General features: G+C 36.5%; 1 protein-coding gene across 1 annotated transcript in view; it reads right to left on the bottom strand.

The window, feature by feature from the left end:
• LOC114652732 (titin-like) overlaps positions 1-19,019 on the bottom strand; it is a 69,522-nt gene that overhangs the window by 31,852 nt on the left and 18,651 nt on the right. Inside the window, exons 4-7 of the mRNA XM_051928529.1 lie at positions 16,585-16,655; positions 16,150-16,302; positions 3,899-4,077; positions 125-218 (exon numbers count right to left, since the gene is read on the bottom strand). Coding sequence (XP_051784489.1) covers positions 125-218; positions 3,899-4,077; positions 16,150-16,302; positions 16,585-16,655 — 497 coding nt within the window. The remainder of the gene's footprint in view (positions 1-124; positions 219-3,898; positions 4,078-16,149; positions 16,303-16,584; positions 16,656-19,019) is intronic.

Here is a 19,019-nt window from a genome sequence, read left to right as displayed (position 1 = left end):
AACTTCAAACATGATAAATAGAGGTAGAAGGTCCGAGTAAGAAACAAACTGAAGAATGAAAAGAAGGACCAACTAATGTGATAACAGCCCTTTTTTAGCAAAGAAACAAGTTTAAAAGTCTTACAGCAGCCCGAAGGATAAATTGTTTGTAGCGTTGATAGGTCTTCCTGCAGAGCTCAACGAATTCTGTTTCGGACTTACTGACTTCAAGATGGCATCTAAAAAAACAATCATCGATATACAATTCTCTACTTTAATTCAAATCAAAGGGAAGGTTTAAATGACACATTCTGGTTTTCTACCAGAATTTGCTGTTAATAGTCTAAAGTGTAGAAATAAAACTGTAATGATACTAAGCATTATAAGATAACTAAACACTGAATTTCAAGTGGAAAATATTCAAATAACAAATATTAACTTACTTAGCATTATGTTTTCCCCAGAAAAATGATTCAAAACATGTAAATACCAAAACATCAACATGCAGTATGAAAGATATGTCTAGTGTCCATGGCACTGATGCACGTCCTTCATGTGATATGTTTTGAAACAGCCATTAACCCACAGTCAGACATTGCAATTGGGAAGTAGGAGCGCGTTTCTTTGCATACTTTTCTTGTAATCATTTTTCTGCTGCTTCACAATCACGATCACGATTGTGTTATTATAGGCTATCACAAGACAAGTTCAAGGCTTACTGGCTTCCACGATTCCTCCGATACAAACGACAGTTGCTGTATCATATATAGTGCTTAGGAGGTTAATGTCTTTGTTGTCCTTCTACTTGATCACAATCATTTTCCCTTTCTGCCATATACCCACCTGCACCATGGTGAACCATCAGTTTATGAAGAAAAGAATGTTGGTGCAAGACATGATATTAAATATATCCTTAAACAGAAAAAGGTGCTGAATGGATGAATATAATTTTTGCCATATAACATAAAATAGTTTAATAAGTGAATTAATGTTTCTGTGCTTAATCATCTCTTCAGGTTTAACAAAAAATAAGTATTTGCGGAGCAAAATACTGGTATTTTTAATCAATGGGGCATGCGCAAACCGGGAGTAAATTCAAATATTCTGGAATTTTTCAAACCACAAGCTACAAACTTTCTTCACAATGATACATCATAAGCATCATAAAATGAGCTGTCATATATTAACAGGTAAGTGAAGTTGTACACTTCATTATGTGTAATTTTCTTCACTAATGCAAATTCCACATTTTTTAATTATTTTTTTAAATACTTCGAACATTAACTTGATCAGCAAGGTAAGATAGTTTTTAATTTAGTTTTCTGTAAAGTGAATATTATTTACTTTTTCTTTGAACATACTTAAAATTAAAATTGTTTTCTAACACAGCTCTTCACATCTGCAATAATTTATTACCTTTAGCTAAGAGCATCAATGTAGAGGTGAAAAACAGAGACAATAGCCTGAGTGTCTTAAGCTCCACAATGGAGTTGACATTTTCCTTGAGAAGAAAGGAAATTGTACAGGATCAGCCAATGGTCTCCACAATTAAACAACAATGGCAAGGGCTCTTTTTTGAAGAATGGGTAAACAGTTTATTCAGCTTCACACTTTAATATCTTAAACACACTTGCTCGGTTTCTACAGTTCAATAACTCAGTTCCCTCTCAGTGTCTTGCTTACACATTGTGTTATGTAGAATTTCAATGCATAACCCTGGTTGATCTGAAGTTAACACTACTAACATCATTGGACAGTTATACTATGGGTTTGTTTAAGATGTGCAGAGGTAAAGTACGACAATCAGGCGAACAGGAAATCGAGAGTCTACTAGAAAAACTGGATATACAGGTAAATAATATCTAGAGTATTTTTGCAAATTTATCAACTACAGAGTAGTATAGATTTTTCTTTTGGCTTCATCTTGGTATGATCTTGTATCATACCTTACCTTGTGTTTGTTGTGCTTTGCTTTTCGTTCATAGACCACACACTTAACAGCACACAGAAGAGAGTGGACTTCAATTTCAAAAACCATCCTAGTAATTTGCTGTCCTCATTTTATGTTTAATCAGTTTGGCCTTTTTATTGTGATATAACTTGCATAAAATTACACATATCCTGATATTTTGTTACAGTTTTTGTGATATCCATAATAAGGGATCTTTTATTAAGTGTCTAATTTTATTTAATGCCTTTTGTAGAACACTGAGCCATTAGAGACTCATGCAAAGAATATTGCAATGGGAAGTTGGAAGTGCTCAAGAATGCTGTCCCTTCAATTTTGCTATCCAATGTAGTAAATGTTGTAATTGTTCTTGAAGAGGACGTTGTGATGGATAATTTGGGAAACTTCACAAATGCCTTTACAATCCTGTTCGGTCTGCTTTATGCTCTTAACATGGACTATCGGAAGAACCTTAAATATACATTTGAGGTGGTCCAGAAAGTGTTCCTGAACCTTGGAAATGACTGCACTGCTAGAGTGCAATCTATAAAAAACATACTATTGCAAATTTAACATGAATTTCTGTGTGACATTTCCACAGAATTCTGTCACTTCTGGGCATCTGTTTTTGAAAGAAAAAAAAAATATATTAAATCTTTAACCACTGTTTTCAAATGTTAAGTTAAATGAAATTAACTGGTAAATGGTCTATTTATTTAATTATTTAAATTTATTAGTTTTTTAAAGAAGTCTCCAAATATTGATTTGAAGGAGCTAAACAGCCATTTTTATTGTCTGGTAATGACTGTCTGCAATGTTTTTATTGCTGTTATGTACACTATTATGTATGGTAAATTCTGTGCAGCTGTTTTTGACATAATTTATGAGTTAAAATGTTGTTCATTTGTACTGTCACTATTCTACTGCTCTTATATAGTATATTGCAGCTGGAAAGTTATAAATGTTGATAATACTTTAACAGTGATGTGTTAATAAAACATTTAAAGAATTTCATTTTCATTATTCATTAAATGCTGTGCTAGTTTTAATTTGTAGAGTGTAAAATTTACATTTGTGCTTAATTTTTGATACTGGCTTCGTGTGTAAGTTAACTAAGCATCAGTAGCTAATACAACACAAAATATGTTATTAGAACAACAAGCTGATTTGGGGAGTAGTAAAAATTTTATTGATAAAACATATCATTTTTATTTGAGCCAACATGATAAGGATGTCACTACAATTTGAAATATGCAATTTACACAATTTTAATTGGGTAAACTAAAATTTCTGAATGCAACAGGTCATTAGAAAATTTTAAGATTTTTTTTACACAGTGATCAGCCTGTGACTGAATAACCATATTTACATAGAATTCTGAATCTGTTTGGGGTTAACACCAAGGAAGTTAAGACCTATAACCAACAATGAATACTGAAATTAAAATAATGAACATAACCATGCCTCTCCATCCTCTCAAGTGTGCACTTCTATATTTTAAAGCTGATGGAGTTTTTGAGGACAAATTTGAAAAGAACAGGTGGCTTCTTTGTTATTTTTCATACATTTACTATTTATTAGACTCATTTTGCTGCATCAGTTTAGAATGAATTTATAGCATTTATTACTGTCAGGAAACTCTACACCTCTACCACAACTCCAACTTTGGAGTAAGCTTCTACTAATTTCTTTTGTTTTTTTCTGTGTACTCGTCTCCTTATATCACATCAAGAACATGCATTTTAAGATCAAAGTTGACTCCCTTGGCCCAGTGTGAGGAATGAAGGTGTGTGCACAAGTGTATTCCTTACTTGCATTTGATGTAAGTAGGATAAGTTTTAGCTCCTAGAAATTTAGTAATGGAAAAAACGGGGCCCCAATGTAAATGAATCTTCATAAAAATAAGTTTACTCAGCTTTTCCTTTTTTTCACTTTAATGCAAATTATAAATGTATTAAACGAATTAAACACCTTAGCATCTCTTTTGCCTTCTCTTTAAATTCTGCTGCTTTTTCAGTTGGACCCCTGAGATGTTCATCCAGGATGTGTGGTGAGGATATAATGGTCTCTTTTACTCTCTGGAAGATTTCTCCTGTTAAGATCTCATTTTCCATTTTATAATAAGGAAGCCACTCCTTCAGTTCGTGAAGCTGATAAAAGAGGAAAAATAAATATATATTTTGCATTATCAACAACCGCAACAATTAAGTCAATTAAAAATACTTTGTGTTACACAACTACAGGAATCTAACAATATTGAAAAGACACAAAGTTAATATTATTTGGAATCTTTTACAGTGAGCACCGCTAAAAAGCACTACACAAAAAAATATAATATTATAAAACAATGGAATAAAGAATTTCTGCTTATATGACCCCAGTTTTTGGGTTGCAAAATTATAGTCTGCTATGATGAGTGCTACTATGGCCATATACAGTAAAAGTAAAACCTTTGGCATGAAGTTCATCATTGTATAGTGATAGGAAACAGTAGCCAGGGAGTAGTTGACAGTGGATATCCCAGCATATTCACCCAAAGATCAAATTATATGATGTAGGAAATGTGTATGATGCAAAAAGAAGAATCGATCAATTGATATTAATCAATCAATTAATTACCAGTTTTACCAACGGCAAAGCCAGCAATTATATAATTTGCAAAAGCTCCCATTTTATTTTCCTCATCTTTCTCTGTAGGATGGGTTTTCTGCCATTAGGATTATATAAAAGTAACTGAAGTATTACTTGTTCTCAGAAACAGCATAATGCAATACATTGATAAACACAAGGATTATAGAAATAGGTTAAGTGCATATATCGACAAAGAAGACAGGATGCGAGACAGACGAAAATATAATATAGAAGAGGGTAGCTACTTAGAGTTCAAATTTATTCTGAAACAGATAAACAGTTTTACAATACTAAGCCAACCGATGCTGTGTGGAGTTGAGTGTTGTTGCTCTGGGTTGAAGGGGAGGATTCTTCTTGGCTTTTTCTACACAGTCATTTGTCTGTAGTGTGATTTGGTGCTTCTTCCCTCTGCTTGCTGTTAGGCTCATTGTTGGGTCCTCTACAACTTCAATGGGAAAAGCCTTACCCTTTATAGGACAAGAGTAGGTGCTAAAGTTCCCTTCATGAAGTAATGCTGCTTTTCACTCTTCTTACACAAAGGTATGTCACTGGTACAGAGCTTAGCTTGGAAGAGTGGAACTTAGAGGTGGTTCTGGATGTCCAGCTCAAATGCTCTATGGAGACCAGCTTTCAAGGCAAAGAAAGTTTTTAGGTTTTGTGCTCCACAGAGAGTGCTGGCTTCTCACCCCAAAGAGAGCAGCTTGACAGTTTTCAGCTCCCCAAAGAGAAAAAAAAAAGATGAATGCACCTAGTTTTGAAAGAAGGTATAACCTCTGGTAATTGGATTTAGGTCACATCAAGTTACAGATCTAGTGCCTGCTTACATGTGCCTTATTTTGTCTAATATATCCAACCAGAGTTCAGATCAGTTTGCAGTTACAAGCCTAAAATAAAAGTTTATTGGAAAGCTTTTTGGCTGAAGCAGTCTCTGCAGAGTAGTCAGCTTAACTCTGATTTACACCTTTGTTATCAGATGAAGTTCAGAGCATGACTAAAGTATTGATAGATTTAATTTAGTGTTCTCTCAGTAAAGTAGGTAAAGGGGTATAGCTGGATTTCTGCATTCCTGTTAAATCTAATGTCTTAAACAGGCCTTGCGTGCCACAAAAGCCTAGGAAAATGGGCGATGACCACTTTGTCTTACAATGATGCTCAGACAAATCACACCTAGCATGTATAGGTCACTACCAACATGGTACATGTTACAGTCCATACAACAAGTATAGTTTTCATGGAAAGTTAGTCAACAGAAAAGGAACCATCTCTCCAAAGAGAACACTAATCTAGATTAAAACAAGTAATTCAGCCCAACAAACCTGCCAGTCCTATCCACTTTCTTCTTCTAAAAAACATCAAGTCAAGTTCAGAAAGTCCCTAAAGTCTTACTCTCTACCACACTACTTGGTAGCTTATTCCAAGTGTCTATGGTTCTCTGTGTAAAGAAAAACTTCCTGTTTGTGCGAAAATTACCCTTAACAAGTTTCCAACTGTGTCCCTGTGTTCTTGATGAACACATTTTAAAATAACAGTCTCGATCCACTGTACTAGTTCCCTTCATAATTTTATATCATGTCACCTCTTAATCTTCTTTTGCTTAAACTGAAAAGGCTCAGCTCTTTTAATCATTCTTCATAATTCATCCCTTGTGGCCCTGAAATGAGCCTAGTCTTCACTGGAACTTTTCTAGTGCTGCTATGTCCTTTCTTTAGCCTGGAGACTAAAACTGCACACAGAACTCCAGATGAGGCTTCACTATTGTATTATAAAGTTTGAGCTTAACCTCCTTGGATTTGAACTCAATTTTCAGACCTCCCATTGTGTATTCAAACCTAGCATTTTTACTTACTATATGTCTTACTTTACATTTTCTCACAATAAATTTCATCTGCCACAAATCTATCCAAGCCTGTTCTGTAATGATTTAATGGATTCCAAATGATCTGTCAATCCACATATCTTACTTAACCAGTTTGTTACTTATATCCATCCATCCATCCATTTTCCAACCCGCTGAATCCGAACAGGGTCACGGGGGTCTGCTGGAGCCAATCCCAGCCAACACAGGGCACAAGGCAGGAAACAATCCTGGGCAGGGTGCCAACCCACCGCAGGACACACACAAACACACCCACACACCAAGCACACACTAGGGCCAATTTAGAATCGCCAATCCACCTAACCTGCATGTCTTTGGACTGTGGGAGGAAACCGGAGCCCCCGGAGGAAACCCACGCAGACACGGGGAGAACATGCAAACTCCACGCAGGGAGGACCCGGGAATTGAACCCAGGTCCCCAGATCTCCCAACTGCGAGGCAGCAGCGCTACCCACTGTGCCACCCTTGTTACTTATATTCCTATCTAAATCATTTATATATATTAAAAATAGCAGCGGCCCTTTGCACTGACCCCAGTGGAACACCACTCTTACCATCAACCAATTCTGATGAGGTTCCTTGCACTATCATCCTCTGCTTCCTGTGTCTGAGCCAATTCTGCACCCATCAACAAACACCACCCTGTACTCCCACTTCTTTTAGTTTAATGCCCAACCTCTCATATGGCAAATTAACATATACTTTCTGAAAGTCAAGATAAGTAATATCATATGCTCCGCTTTGATCACATCCTTTTGTTGCTTCCTCATAGAATTCCAGCATGTTAGTAAAAAATGACCTTTTTTGAACCCAAGTTGACTGTTCAGAAAAACTCATGTACTTGCCATGTGCTGCTCAATCTTATCCTTAATAATTCCTAATAATTTTCCTGTGATGCATGTTAAGGTTACTGGCCTATAGTTGCTTGGATCTGTCCGGTCACCCTTTTTATATAATGAGATAATACAGTATTTGCCATTTTCCAGTCTTTGGGAATCTCCCCAGTGTGCAGTGACTTCCTAAAAATATACGTATGTCAAGGGTTTACAACCATATGAAAAAGTTTGGGAACCCCTCTCAGCCTGCATAATAATTTACTCTACTTTCAACAAAAAAGATAACAGTGGTATGTCTTTCATTTCCTAGTACTGGGGTGTTTTCTGAACAAAGATTTTTGGTGAAGCAGTATTTAGTTGTATGAAATTAAATCAAATGTGAAAAACTGGCTGTGCAAAAATGTGGGTCCCCTTGTAATTTTGCTGGTTTGAATGCATGTCACTGCTCAATACTGATTACTTGCAACACCAAATTGGTTGGATTAGCTCGTTAAGCCTTGAACTTCATAGACAGGTGTGTCCAATCATGAGAAAAGGTATTTAAGGTGGTCAATTACAAGTTGTGCTTCCCTTTGACTCTCCTCTGAAGAGTGACAGCATGGGATCCTCAAAGCGACTCTCAAAAGATCTGAAAACAAAGATTGTTCAGTATCATGGTTTAGGGGAAGGCTACAAAAAGCTATCTCAGAGGTTTAAACTGTCAGTTTCAACTGTAAGGAATGTAATCAGGAAATGGAAGGCCACAGGCACAGTTGCTGTTAAACCCAGCAGGTCTGGCAGGCCAAGAAAAATACAGGAGCGACATATGCGCAGGATTGTGAGAATGGTTACAGACAATCCACAGATCACCTCCAAAGACCTGCAAGAGCATCTTGCTGCAGATGGTGTATCTGTACAACGTTCTACAATTCAGCACAATTTGCACAAAGAACATCTGTATGGCAGGGTGATGAGAAAGAAGCCCTTACTGCACTCATGCCACAAACAGAGTCGCTTGTTGTATGCAAATGCTCATTTAGACAAGCCAGATTCATTTTGGAACAAAGTGCTTTGGACTGATGAGACAAATATTGAGTTATTTGGTCTGAACAAAAAGCGCTATGCATGGCGGAAGAAGAACACCACATTCCAAGAAAAACAACTGCTTGCCTACTGTCAAATTTGGTGGAGGTTCCATCATGCTGCGGGGCTGCGTGGCCAGTTCAGGGACTAGGGCCTTTGCTAAAGTCGAGGGTCGGATGAATTCAACCCAGTATCAACAAATTCTTCAGGATAATGTTCAAGCATCAGTCACAAAGTTGAAGTTAAGCAGGGGTTGGATATTCCAACATGACAATGACCCAAAACACAGTTCAAAATCTACAAAGGCATTCATGCAGAGGGAGAAGTACAATGTTCTGGAATGGCCGTCACAGTCCCCTGACTTGAATATCATCGAAAAATCTATGGGATGATTTGAAGCAGGCCGTCCATGTTCGGCAGCCTTCAAATTTAACTGGAGAGATTTTGTATGGAAGAATGGTCAAAAACACCTCCATCCAGAATCCAGACACTCAACAAAAGCTATAGGAGGCATCTAGAGGCTGTTGTATTTGCAAAAAGAGGCTCAACTAAGTATTGATGTAATATCTCTGTTGGAGTACCCAAATTTATGCACCTGTCTAATTTTGTTATTGTGCATATTGCATATTTTCTTTTAATCCAATAAACTTAATGTCACTGCTGAAATACTACTGTTTCCATAAGGCATGTCATATATTAAAAGGAAGTTGCTTCTTTGAAAGCTCAGCCAATGATAAACAAAAATCCAAAGAATTAAGAGGGGTTCCCAAACATTTTCATATGACTGTATATATGTATTCGCTAGCCTCCTCATGAACTCAAGGGTAAATATTATCTGGTCCTGGTGATTTGTTTGATTTCATCCGATTTAATGTGAGCAGCACTTCTCCCTCTACAATTTCCAAATCCTTCAATACCTCCTTAGCAGTTCCATTTACCGCTGGGAGGTTATCCACTTCCTTACTTGTGAAGACCTCAGAAAAATACAACTGTAGAGCATCTGCTATTTCACGTCTGTATCATTTAATTCTCCTTTACTATCCTGATGTACTTCGCTTCCTCCTTGACTGTTCTTTTACTACTAAAATACTGAAAGAATCTTTAAGGGTTGTCTTTCGCCTTTTCTGCTATATTTTGCTATATTAAGGTTAAACTTAACACTTTTAGTCTTTGCATCCCCACTATTACAAAACATTGAGAACCATATTATATTATGGTCACTTGACCCTAGTAGTTCAATCACCTCTACACCCTCAGTTCTATTCTGATCATTACAGAAAACTAAATCCAGATAAGCTGCACCATGCAATGGTGCTTTAACATACTGTATTAAAAAACAGTTACTGATTACTTCTAAAAACTCCTGCTCTTGTGCACCACCATTTGCAAGGTTATCCAAGTTAAAATTTGGATAACTAAAGTCCCCCATAACTATAATATCTCCCTGTAAACTTGCCTTTTTAATATTACTAAAAAGATGTGTGTTGAAATTACTGTCTGCATTGGGTGCTCTATAACACACTCCTAAAACAAGGTCTCTTTCCCTATTGGTTTTCAGGCAAAGCCACATGTCTTCACTAAGATGGGGCTCATCTGAAGAGCTGAAGAGGACTTACATTTAAATTCTGTTTTGACATAAACAGCAACCCCACCTCCTTTTCTGTTCTGTCTATCCTTTCTAAAAAATGTGTTTCCCACTATGTTATACTCATCCCCATCTTTGTCATTTAGCCAGGTTTCCCTTATTGCTATAATATCATAATTATGCTCTGTCACATACAATTCCAACTCACTTGACTTATTTTTGCTACTTCTAGCATTAAGGCAAGCTATTTTTAATGTGTTACTCCTTCTACATTTAAATGTTTGCTTAGAATTTACATTACTACGCATTTTTATTTCTACACTGTTGTTTGTTTCTCCATGTATAGTTCTAAACCTGGCATGTCCTAAACTCCCTGTCCCACCATTCCCTAGTTTAAACAATCCTCAACTAACTTACTCATACGCCTCCCCAATACATTGGTACACCTCCGGTTCAGATGTAACCTGTCATGGCAGAACAGGTCCCATCTACTCCAAAAGGAGTCCCACTGCCCCATAAACCCATACCCTTCTACCCTGCACCAAGATTTCAGCCATACATTCAACCTTCTAATCTCCTCGATCTTACCTGGACTGGTATGTGGAACAGGGAGAACTATCAGTTCTGCTCCTCAGCCTGGCACCTAACTTTTTGAATTTAGATCACAGCACTGTCAGGCTGCCCTTATGTATGTCATTTGTTCCAACATCGACAATGACCACTGGATCCATCCCCATTCTGGCCAAGAGCCTATCCACCCTTCAAGGAAGGTCTCCCACCTGTGCACCCAGAAGGCAACATACTGTGCGAGACTCTCTGTCCCTGGAGCAAACCTACACTTCAATACCCCTAATGATTGAGTCCCCAACTACCACTACCTCTCTCTTTCTGTGAACTGGTTTTGAGGTGGCCCATTGGGGCTCCTCATCCCTGCCTATCACCTCAGAATCTAATATTAGAGACACCACCCAGCTCCGCAAGGACCTGAAAATGGTTTGACAATTCTAATTCTGGGGTTGATGCCCCAGGACAGTGTGCACCCTTTACCTTATGCTTTGTGACTATGTCCCACCTATCTCTACCTGTCTGGTCTGGGATCTCCTCCCGCCTCACCTTAGGGGTGCACACTATCTCTCTAAAGGACACCTGGGCCAGGTCAGCCAATTCCTAAATGCAACGCAGGCCAGCCAACTCCTCCTCCAGTTCAGTGACCCTGAGCTCAAGGTGCTGGATCAGCCAGCATCTCCTGCAGATGTAGCCCTCATTGACGACTGGCTCTACCAAGCCATCATCTAAAAAGTTCAACATCCAATACGACTTGCATTGCACTGGCATCATTATTAGCATTTGATTTAGGATTACTGCCTTAACTTATGCTTTTTTTTTTTTATTAAAATTAAATGATTTAACTTACATGGTAAAACTAAAAAAAATTAAGCCAAATAAAGTATAGAACTGCTACAGCTATTTTACACCTTCTGGCCCCTTCAGCTCCTGTACTATTCTCCCTCTCAGCTGCCTGCTGTTTGTTCTTCTAACTTTCACCCCTCTTATTCCTTACTTACAAGCTCTCCATTCACACTGTTTGTATTTCCCCATATTAATGAACCTTTATGCTGTCGCCCAATTAACTGCTCTACCACTGGACTGCTAAGAACCGCTCAATCAAAAGTAATTAATTAAATAAAACTTGCTTAGTGAATATTTGCTGCTAGTTCATTTCTTACTATCTAATCTGCTCCTACAGCCCCCCTGATCGGGCGTCTAAACGTTGGACGCTTACCTATGCATCATTGAGTCTTCCCCTTTATTGCTTTGACATTAGCCACACCATTTTTTTTAAACTTAGGAAATGCTGTTTCAGTTGCTTATTAACTAGTTATTGCTCTGACTCAGTTATTTACTTGCAAAAGCTGTGACGCTTTCTAACATGCCTCCTAGTCACCAGTTCAAATACAAATAACAAGAACAAGTACACATACAAGTACAAGTAACTTTTCCAAGCGCACCCTCAAACACCCAGCTACTTTTGCTCCTTTGCAGGAGTTTAATTAACTCTCACACCACAGAAAACACAAAAACTCTCAGAGACGCTACGCTGCCTCTCTCGTTGCAAAGTTGACATCGGCACAAGGTATCACCAGGTACATAGTGCAATAAGAATAATACCATGCGTTGTCTTGCAAATATGCATATGAACAAGAACGTTTCTGGAATAAATTCCTCTAAACAGCTGATACCAAAGTTGATTTATCTGGTAGCTATGCACAACACAGTGTTTGGAGAAAATCAGACACAACACATTATCGTAAGAAATTTATACCACCTATTAATTATGGTGAAAGGAGTATTGATGATTAGGGAAAGTATTGGAGCCACAGGCCCTAGATGCATCCAGATCATTGAGTCCACTATGAAGTCCTCTTTATATTGGAGTGTTCTGGAGGAAAATATGTCATCATATCACTGGCAGCTAATGCCTGGCTAAAACTGGATTGTGCAACTAGATATATCTAACATAAAATGGCCAGAAAACAAAAGATTCATTAATTTTGGAATATCCAAGTCAGGGCCCAGACCACCTCAAATCCCACACGCTGGAAAGACATCAAGTTGCTATATGTCAACACATGCCCTCAGGCATCAGTGATCTGCAGCAGAATTGTAAAAGGGAATAGAAGAAAATTTCTGAAACATGACGGATTGCTTTTGTCTAGTATTCAGTGCAAATGAGTGTGGCATGGAGAGCAAACAAAACTCTTAGTTTATTGGAGAATAAATTAGGAGAACTCTTGAAACCTTCAAGAGAAATTTAAAATAATTTAATTTTCTAGATCCTTGAAATCCTTATGCCTGTAACTTATGTACTACACTCCTGAACTGAGATTACAATCTTTAAATTGGGAATAAGAATGAAGACTGAGATGGCCTTTACTGCACATTGATTAGGATTTTAGTGGGACATTTATTTTTTGTTTGATTTTAGCTTGTTTAGAGTCACTGGAATGCTGGAAGGTCCACTTGCAGCTATGTCAATACCTTCTAGTAAAGTGTGCCAAGTGTTTAGATGTACAATAGTAACACTTGGTAAAGTTTATGACACCAAGGCCAGAGATGGCACAATAGTCCCACCATATCAGTAATGCATCATTACATTCCAGAGTGGATATGAAGTTCTTTTTTTTTGTATGGATCTCTTTTTTACGTAATATTTTAAAAATGTTCTAATTAATAATAATATCAATGTTTCCAGTTTTGTTGGGTTATCTGAAAGTGATGAATAAATTATAAAATAGTCTGTTGATTCCTATCTAATGAAATTTGTTTATTTAATCTTTTTCTGAATACCAATAATAAAGTACACTGTTCTGCTCTCATTCTAAGGAATATGAAAGAGGATGATTAAAAAAATGTAGGATTTTGGCGGAAAAAAAGTATTTCTTGATTTTTTAAGCAGTTAACATTTTGAAGGCATTAAATACACTGTTAATAATGTAACTACTGGTAAGCTGTTGTACTACAAAACAATCCCAGGAGAAATGGTGCACAAGCTATTGCAGAGCACTATTAAATATGTCAAAGGAGACAGCCGACTTGCAAACAGAAACAGACCAATCACAGTCACACAGTCAGCAAGGGTGGGATTTGGGATGCAAAGAGAGCAGCTAGAACTGCATAAAAAGGGAAGTTGGACCCTTGCTGGTTTGTTTGCATGACTGAAAAGCTGTCAAACACCTGGCGTGATGTGCATGGCGTGTTCATGTAACCCTATAACGTCTATAATGTGTTCCCGGGCCATAACACTGGAATTACTTGGAGCTCGATTGCAACGTTCGCAGATTGGATCTTGCCCTAGAAATATTTTGGATAATTTTAAATGAGACAGATGTGCTCAATAAAAGATTTTAAGTTGAATAATTGAATGCTTTGTGCCTATGGAGATAAGTGAATTCTATGCATGGCTGCCTTCCACTCCAAACTGAAGCTTCTGGACTGGTATATAGTATTTTGATCCATGCACATATGTTCAAGCCAAACCCAAATTTATGCAATGTGGTGAATACGTAGTTCGATTCAACCATATCAAATGTTTTTTCTGCATCCAAAGATAATAAGATCTCCGGAGTGTTAGACTTTATGGGTGAATTTACTACATTAAATAAGCGTTGAAGACCGGAAACTAAGTATCTACCTTTAATAAATCCGATTTGGTCTTATGATATTAAGATTCAAAAATTTCGATCTCCGGTTTTCGATGGATCTCAACGTTTTAGGGTGCCGAAAACATCAACATCTCGATGATGAATGTGTGTCTGTCTCTGAGAGTGTATGTCAGTGTGTCACAGTTTCTTGAGGATGGTCTAGAGCTAAAACGGCTGGATGGAAAAATACCAAACTCGAAACTTCAGCCTGTTATGAGCTGACAATATGCTTATTAGTTTTTGAACCAAATCGTGCAAGAGAAAGATGCACTCTAGAGGAACTCTTAAATACCATAATTTTGCAATTAATTATGAATTCTTCTCGTCAATTGCTCTTGTAATGACCTATTTTATGATCAGAAAGATCAGTATCAGAGTAATAAATAATTACTGAAATGTTATATAATAGTTCGTTCATAGTGCGCAAACGACAGTTTTACACAACAGTGTTAAAGGATAATTTGAATCTGAATTCTGTAGTAGCTGTAATTGAAATTATGCTTAACAGTACTGAAGACTGAGGTTGAAAAAGTAAACAAGAAAACTATATAAAAGCACAAATGTCATATCATAGGAAAAATAATTAACAACATATCTAGGCAGATTTACTTTATTCTTGTTTCTGGTGGGTGCAAACATCTAACAGGTAAGTACAATAAACAGTGTAGAGTTAAAAAAAGAAGGGCATAATAATGAAGGAATGGAAAATCAAAACAAAGTGTGCAAATCCCTTTAATCTCCAGAAACACTAAATATTAAAATGACTAGATCAATCAAGGAATGAAGTAAAGCTAACAACAGAAGACATACAGTATGCTGGTTGGACCTGCAGATCTGTTTGACACCTGCAGGTTTGTTACTGCTTAGCTACTTAACTACAACAATGACCTCAGATACATACATGTACCCATCTTTTCTAAGTGATAATGACATTTCCTCCACTGATGTAATGTCAGATGTATCACTGGTGAAAAATCCATGTTATTAATGGTATTAGGCTTGGTGAATAGAGATTATTACTTAATCCGAATTTTCTGCTCTCCCATCTACATTTGGAATGATTTAAAAGATTTAGAATTACTGCATATATGAATGCAATGCTTATTCTATTTAAATACATATGAAAGTTAATAAAAGTAGTGATTAGAGATTAAATGTTAACAGTGTTCAAAACTATTAAAAATTAATGTTCTGAAATTAAAACAATTAGATACATATTATTTGTAATTCAGTTATACCCCTCTCTCAATACAAGGACCCCTAAAGTTTTGTGATGGATCCAGGCTTACCCCCTGTCTTGACAATACATATGCTGAAGCTTAATAATCTTGATGTTCTGAGCAAGTTTGGGGAACCATAGACCCAACTATCATGACATGAACATTTCAAGGTTATTACCTTCAGCCATTTTACTTACTCACATGATTTGCACATCATTCCTTTATTTTTTAAGAATATTCATCAAGCAGTTGTATCCTCCATGCTGTCAAAAGACGCACTTAGTCCATAAATTTGTTGACAGAAAACAACGATTATACATTAGATTTTCAGGGGCCCCGTGTGAATCAAGTACTATATATTCTTGTCTCCTGCTGCTCAAATTGTAAAAATGCTGAATTAAACTACAACTTTTTATTGAACCACCAGGTTATTGAGGGTTCTTATAGCACTGTGAAATACATGCTAATAGTGAGTCACAGGAAAATAAAAATGAATGGATAGGGTAATTTAGATCATACAGAAGTAGAAACTGAGTTGTATGGATTTGGGTAATAACACCACCAAGAAATCCTTTGATAAATCTAGAGCTGAATTGTTGTTTTAAAATGGTGACAAAATAAACTACTATATAATACTGGATCTCTATTATGACAGTATCCTTTTACGTGTCATATTTAAATATATTCTTTGCTAAAGATGAAATAGAAGACAAATGTTTCATTTAACAGTTTGAAAAAAAAAACAGGTGCCAAAGAAGCATTAATCCTTGATTAACACAGCCTTCAAACTAAAAACAGTGCAGGACTTACAGTGTTTTCAAGCATTTCACGCTCCTCTTCCAGGGTCTCATTTTCCGTTTTTAAGCCCAAAAGTTGTTCGATTGTATCCTTTAAAGTCTCTTCAGCTCTGTGTCTAAATTGTCGCATTTCAGTTATTTCTTGTCGATATTTCTTAATTTCAGCCTAGGCAAAGAAATCACAGGGCTAAGATTTCTGTTTTAGTGAAAAAGATTTATTACATCCTTTATTAATTTAAAATAAACACTTGCACTTTTCCTCATGATGTTTGATTGTGTACACACAGGTTGTTGATCAGAAATGAAAACAACAGCTTGTAATTCCAAAATACATTTTGAAGGTAGGCTATTTTATCTTCACTTTTATCCTTGCTGAGATATGCTCCTTCATACCGGTTAACAGACATTTGTTACTGAAAGATCTTGTAAAGAACCAATCTACACTTACCCATTTGCTTCCTGGCTCATACTTTTTTACGAACAACTTTTGGGCTAAAGCTGCCATCACCCTGGTTTGATCTAAAAGAAAAGATTATTAGACCCACCAGGTTAATCATTTAAAAAAAAAAAAGTTTTCAACAGGTTTGTTTCATAAGATTGGTTGCAAGCATAATAGAAGAAAAAAGTTGCATTTGAATTGGTAAAAGCCCTAAAAACTACAGTATGTTTTATAAAGCACTGTAATCTCCAAATTACTACACTGAACTGCTCTGTCACAAGTTATACTCAATAGAATAATGAAAAACTATTTAATTAAGGGATCATATTTATAAATGTGCTTGTGTAGGGCTGTTTTATCTGTACTATACTTTTAAAGTATGGAGTTAACTTTTAATGGAGAGATATTTACCCTTTTCAAAATTTTGAATTTTTGCATATTTTTTAAGATGTAATGTTATGAGATCTTCATCTAAAAAATAAGTATACTTCTGAAAACCACAAACACCACAACAGAACTCTTGAGGGAGGTGAGTGCATGCGTTTACAATGGGATTGCAAAATGAACTCTTTTGCTCAATGTGTTGTTGTTTTTTGTATTTTTGGAATGTTATAGATTTTAAGACATTGGATGTACATATCTGTGAAAGAAAAAGTTCCTTAATACAGCAAAAATGGTGGATTTCATTGTTATCCTACCACATTTTCTAAAACCTTTAATAAAAAAGTACTCTGACAAGTAACATTAAAATAAATAAGTATTTTTTTCCACGTCCAACTATTGGCAACTTTGCACCCCTAAGCAATCTGTTCTTGTGAGTTTTGTGAAGGCAGTGCTCTACTAAATATCTTAACAGGGGCTTAAATCAGCATAAAAATCAAGACAGGTGCTATTTTTCTAAAATGTTTGACCGTCTTGGTAGAATTTTTAAGGCAGAATGTGTCTCCTTCAAAAAACAAAGGAGCCTGTGACTTGTCAAGCAAAGTGTTACCAGAATGACCTAATATTGTCTGAAGTAATGAATGTGGTCACTACTGAAAAGACTCCTGAGATTACAAGGAACTGAAATTTGGCTTCTCAAGAATAAATTGGCCCTATCCATTGAAGAAGTTTGCAAGGAGCTATTTTTGGTGGCCAGTGTTGAATATACAGTATTAAGAAGGCCAAAGTATGTTCTATTCCTGGAATCTTCTAACTGGTCTGAGAAAGTTTTATAGGATATACTTGGGGATTCTGCATACTCCTTTAAGCGGAAGATGTTCATGGTTTTTATAGATGTCTACAGTAAGTGGATGGAAATTCCTGTTATGCACTCCACAAGAGATGATAAAATCACTGAATTTTCCTTGTTCCTACTAGGTAAAGGAGTTCAACATATTCACTCTGTACCTCAACATACTACCACCAAAGGGTTAGACTTTTACAGCCAACAAAACATGCTCTGAAAGCATCTCAAGGTCAAGATTTTACTTATCAGCGCTTAAACCAGTTCCTACAGCCTTACAGAAATAGATTATGCCCCACTGATGATGTGGAGATGTCTTAGCACAACTTTTGATTTGTTAAAGATACAAGAAACAAGAAAATAATCAACAAAAACAAACTGACCCATGTAATAAAACAAAAACAGAAAAAAAAACAGAAGTCAAAGTCTTTAATCCTGGTGAGACCATCCTGGTTCCAAATTCTCAACACTGGGCCTGAGTGATCACTCAGACAGGGTCTGGTTCTTGCATTATCAGAATTGCCAAATGTATTTACTGACAAAGACCTAATGATCACTTGTTGTATGAAATGCCATCAGCTGTGAAGTCACAGCATGGCTACTGTCCTAAACTGCCTTTTGAGAACTGTGATGATCAGTGTTTTGTTACTGAAGAACAAGCCATACTTATTGAGGTGTCAGAGTCTGCGTGATCAACACCTGCATCAGTGGAAAGGTCAACATAGGCATCTTTTCCAACTCTTTCACCTAGCTCTAATTCAATGGACGGACACCATAATAGGTCATTTTGCTGTCAGGAAAGAACAGTCTCTTAACGTCAATATTTATAGGGAAGACTCACCCTCCCAAAATGGGAGTAAATAATTACCAGGGTGAAGTCAAGGGCTGAGACAGTACATCTTCTTCCCAACAGAAAATAAATAAAATGATGACAAAGAAAAACAGCAAAAATGAAGCTCAGTATTAGTTTAATGTCTCTTGTTAAAAATGTACATTTTACACTTAAGGGGAAACATAATGTTAAATCTTGCACTGCTACTTATGTAAATGCTTTGAATTTGCATTATGTGATACACATAAGTGCATTTGAGAAACTATAGGGTGGTTAAATGGAAGCACTCATAGGTCCCTTTAGGTGTGTTCTTGTTATAAATGGAAGAACAGAAGATACTTTTAAATCCCAATTTACCATAAAAGAAAAAAAAAAACAAGATGGGCT

Source organism: Erpetoichthys calabaricus, chromosome 5 (genome assembly GCF_900747795.2).
Source record: "Erpetoichthys calabaricus chromosome 5, fErpCal1.3, whole genome shotgun sequence".
Classification (NCBI taxonomy): domain Eukaryota; kingdom Metazoa; phylum Chordata; class Cladistia; order Polypteriformes; family Polypteridae; genus Erpetoichthys; species Erpetoichthys calabaricus.
Note: the sequence above shows the minus strand (reverse complement) of the source record. Positions and strands in the feature narration are given on the sequence as shown.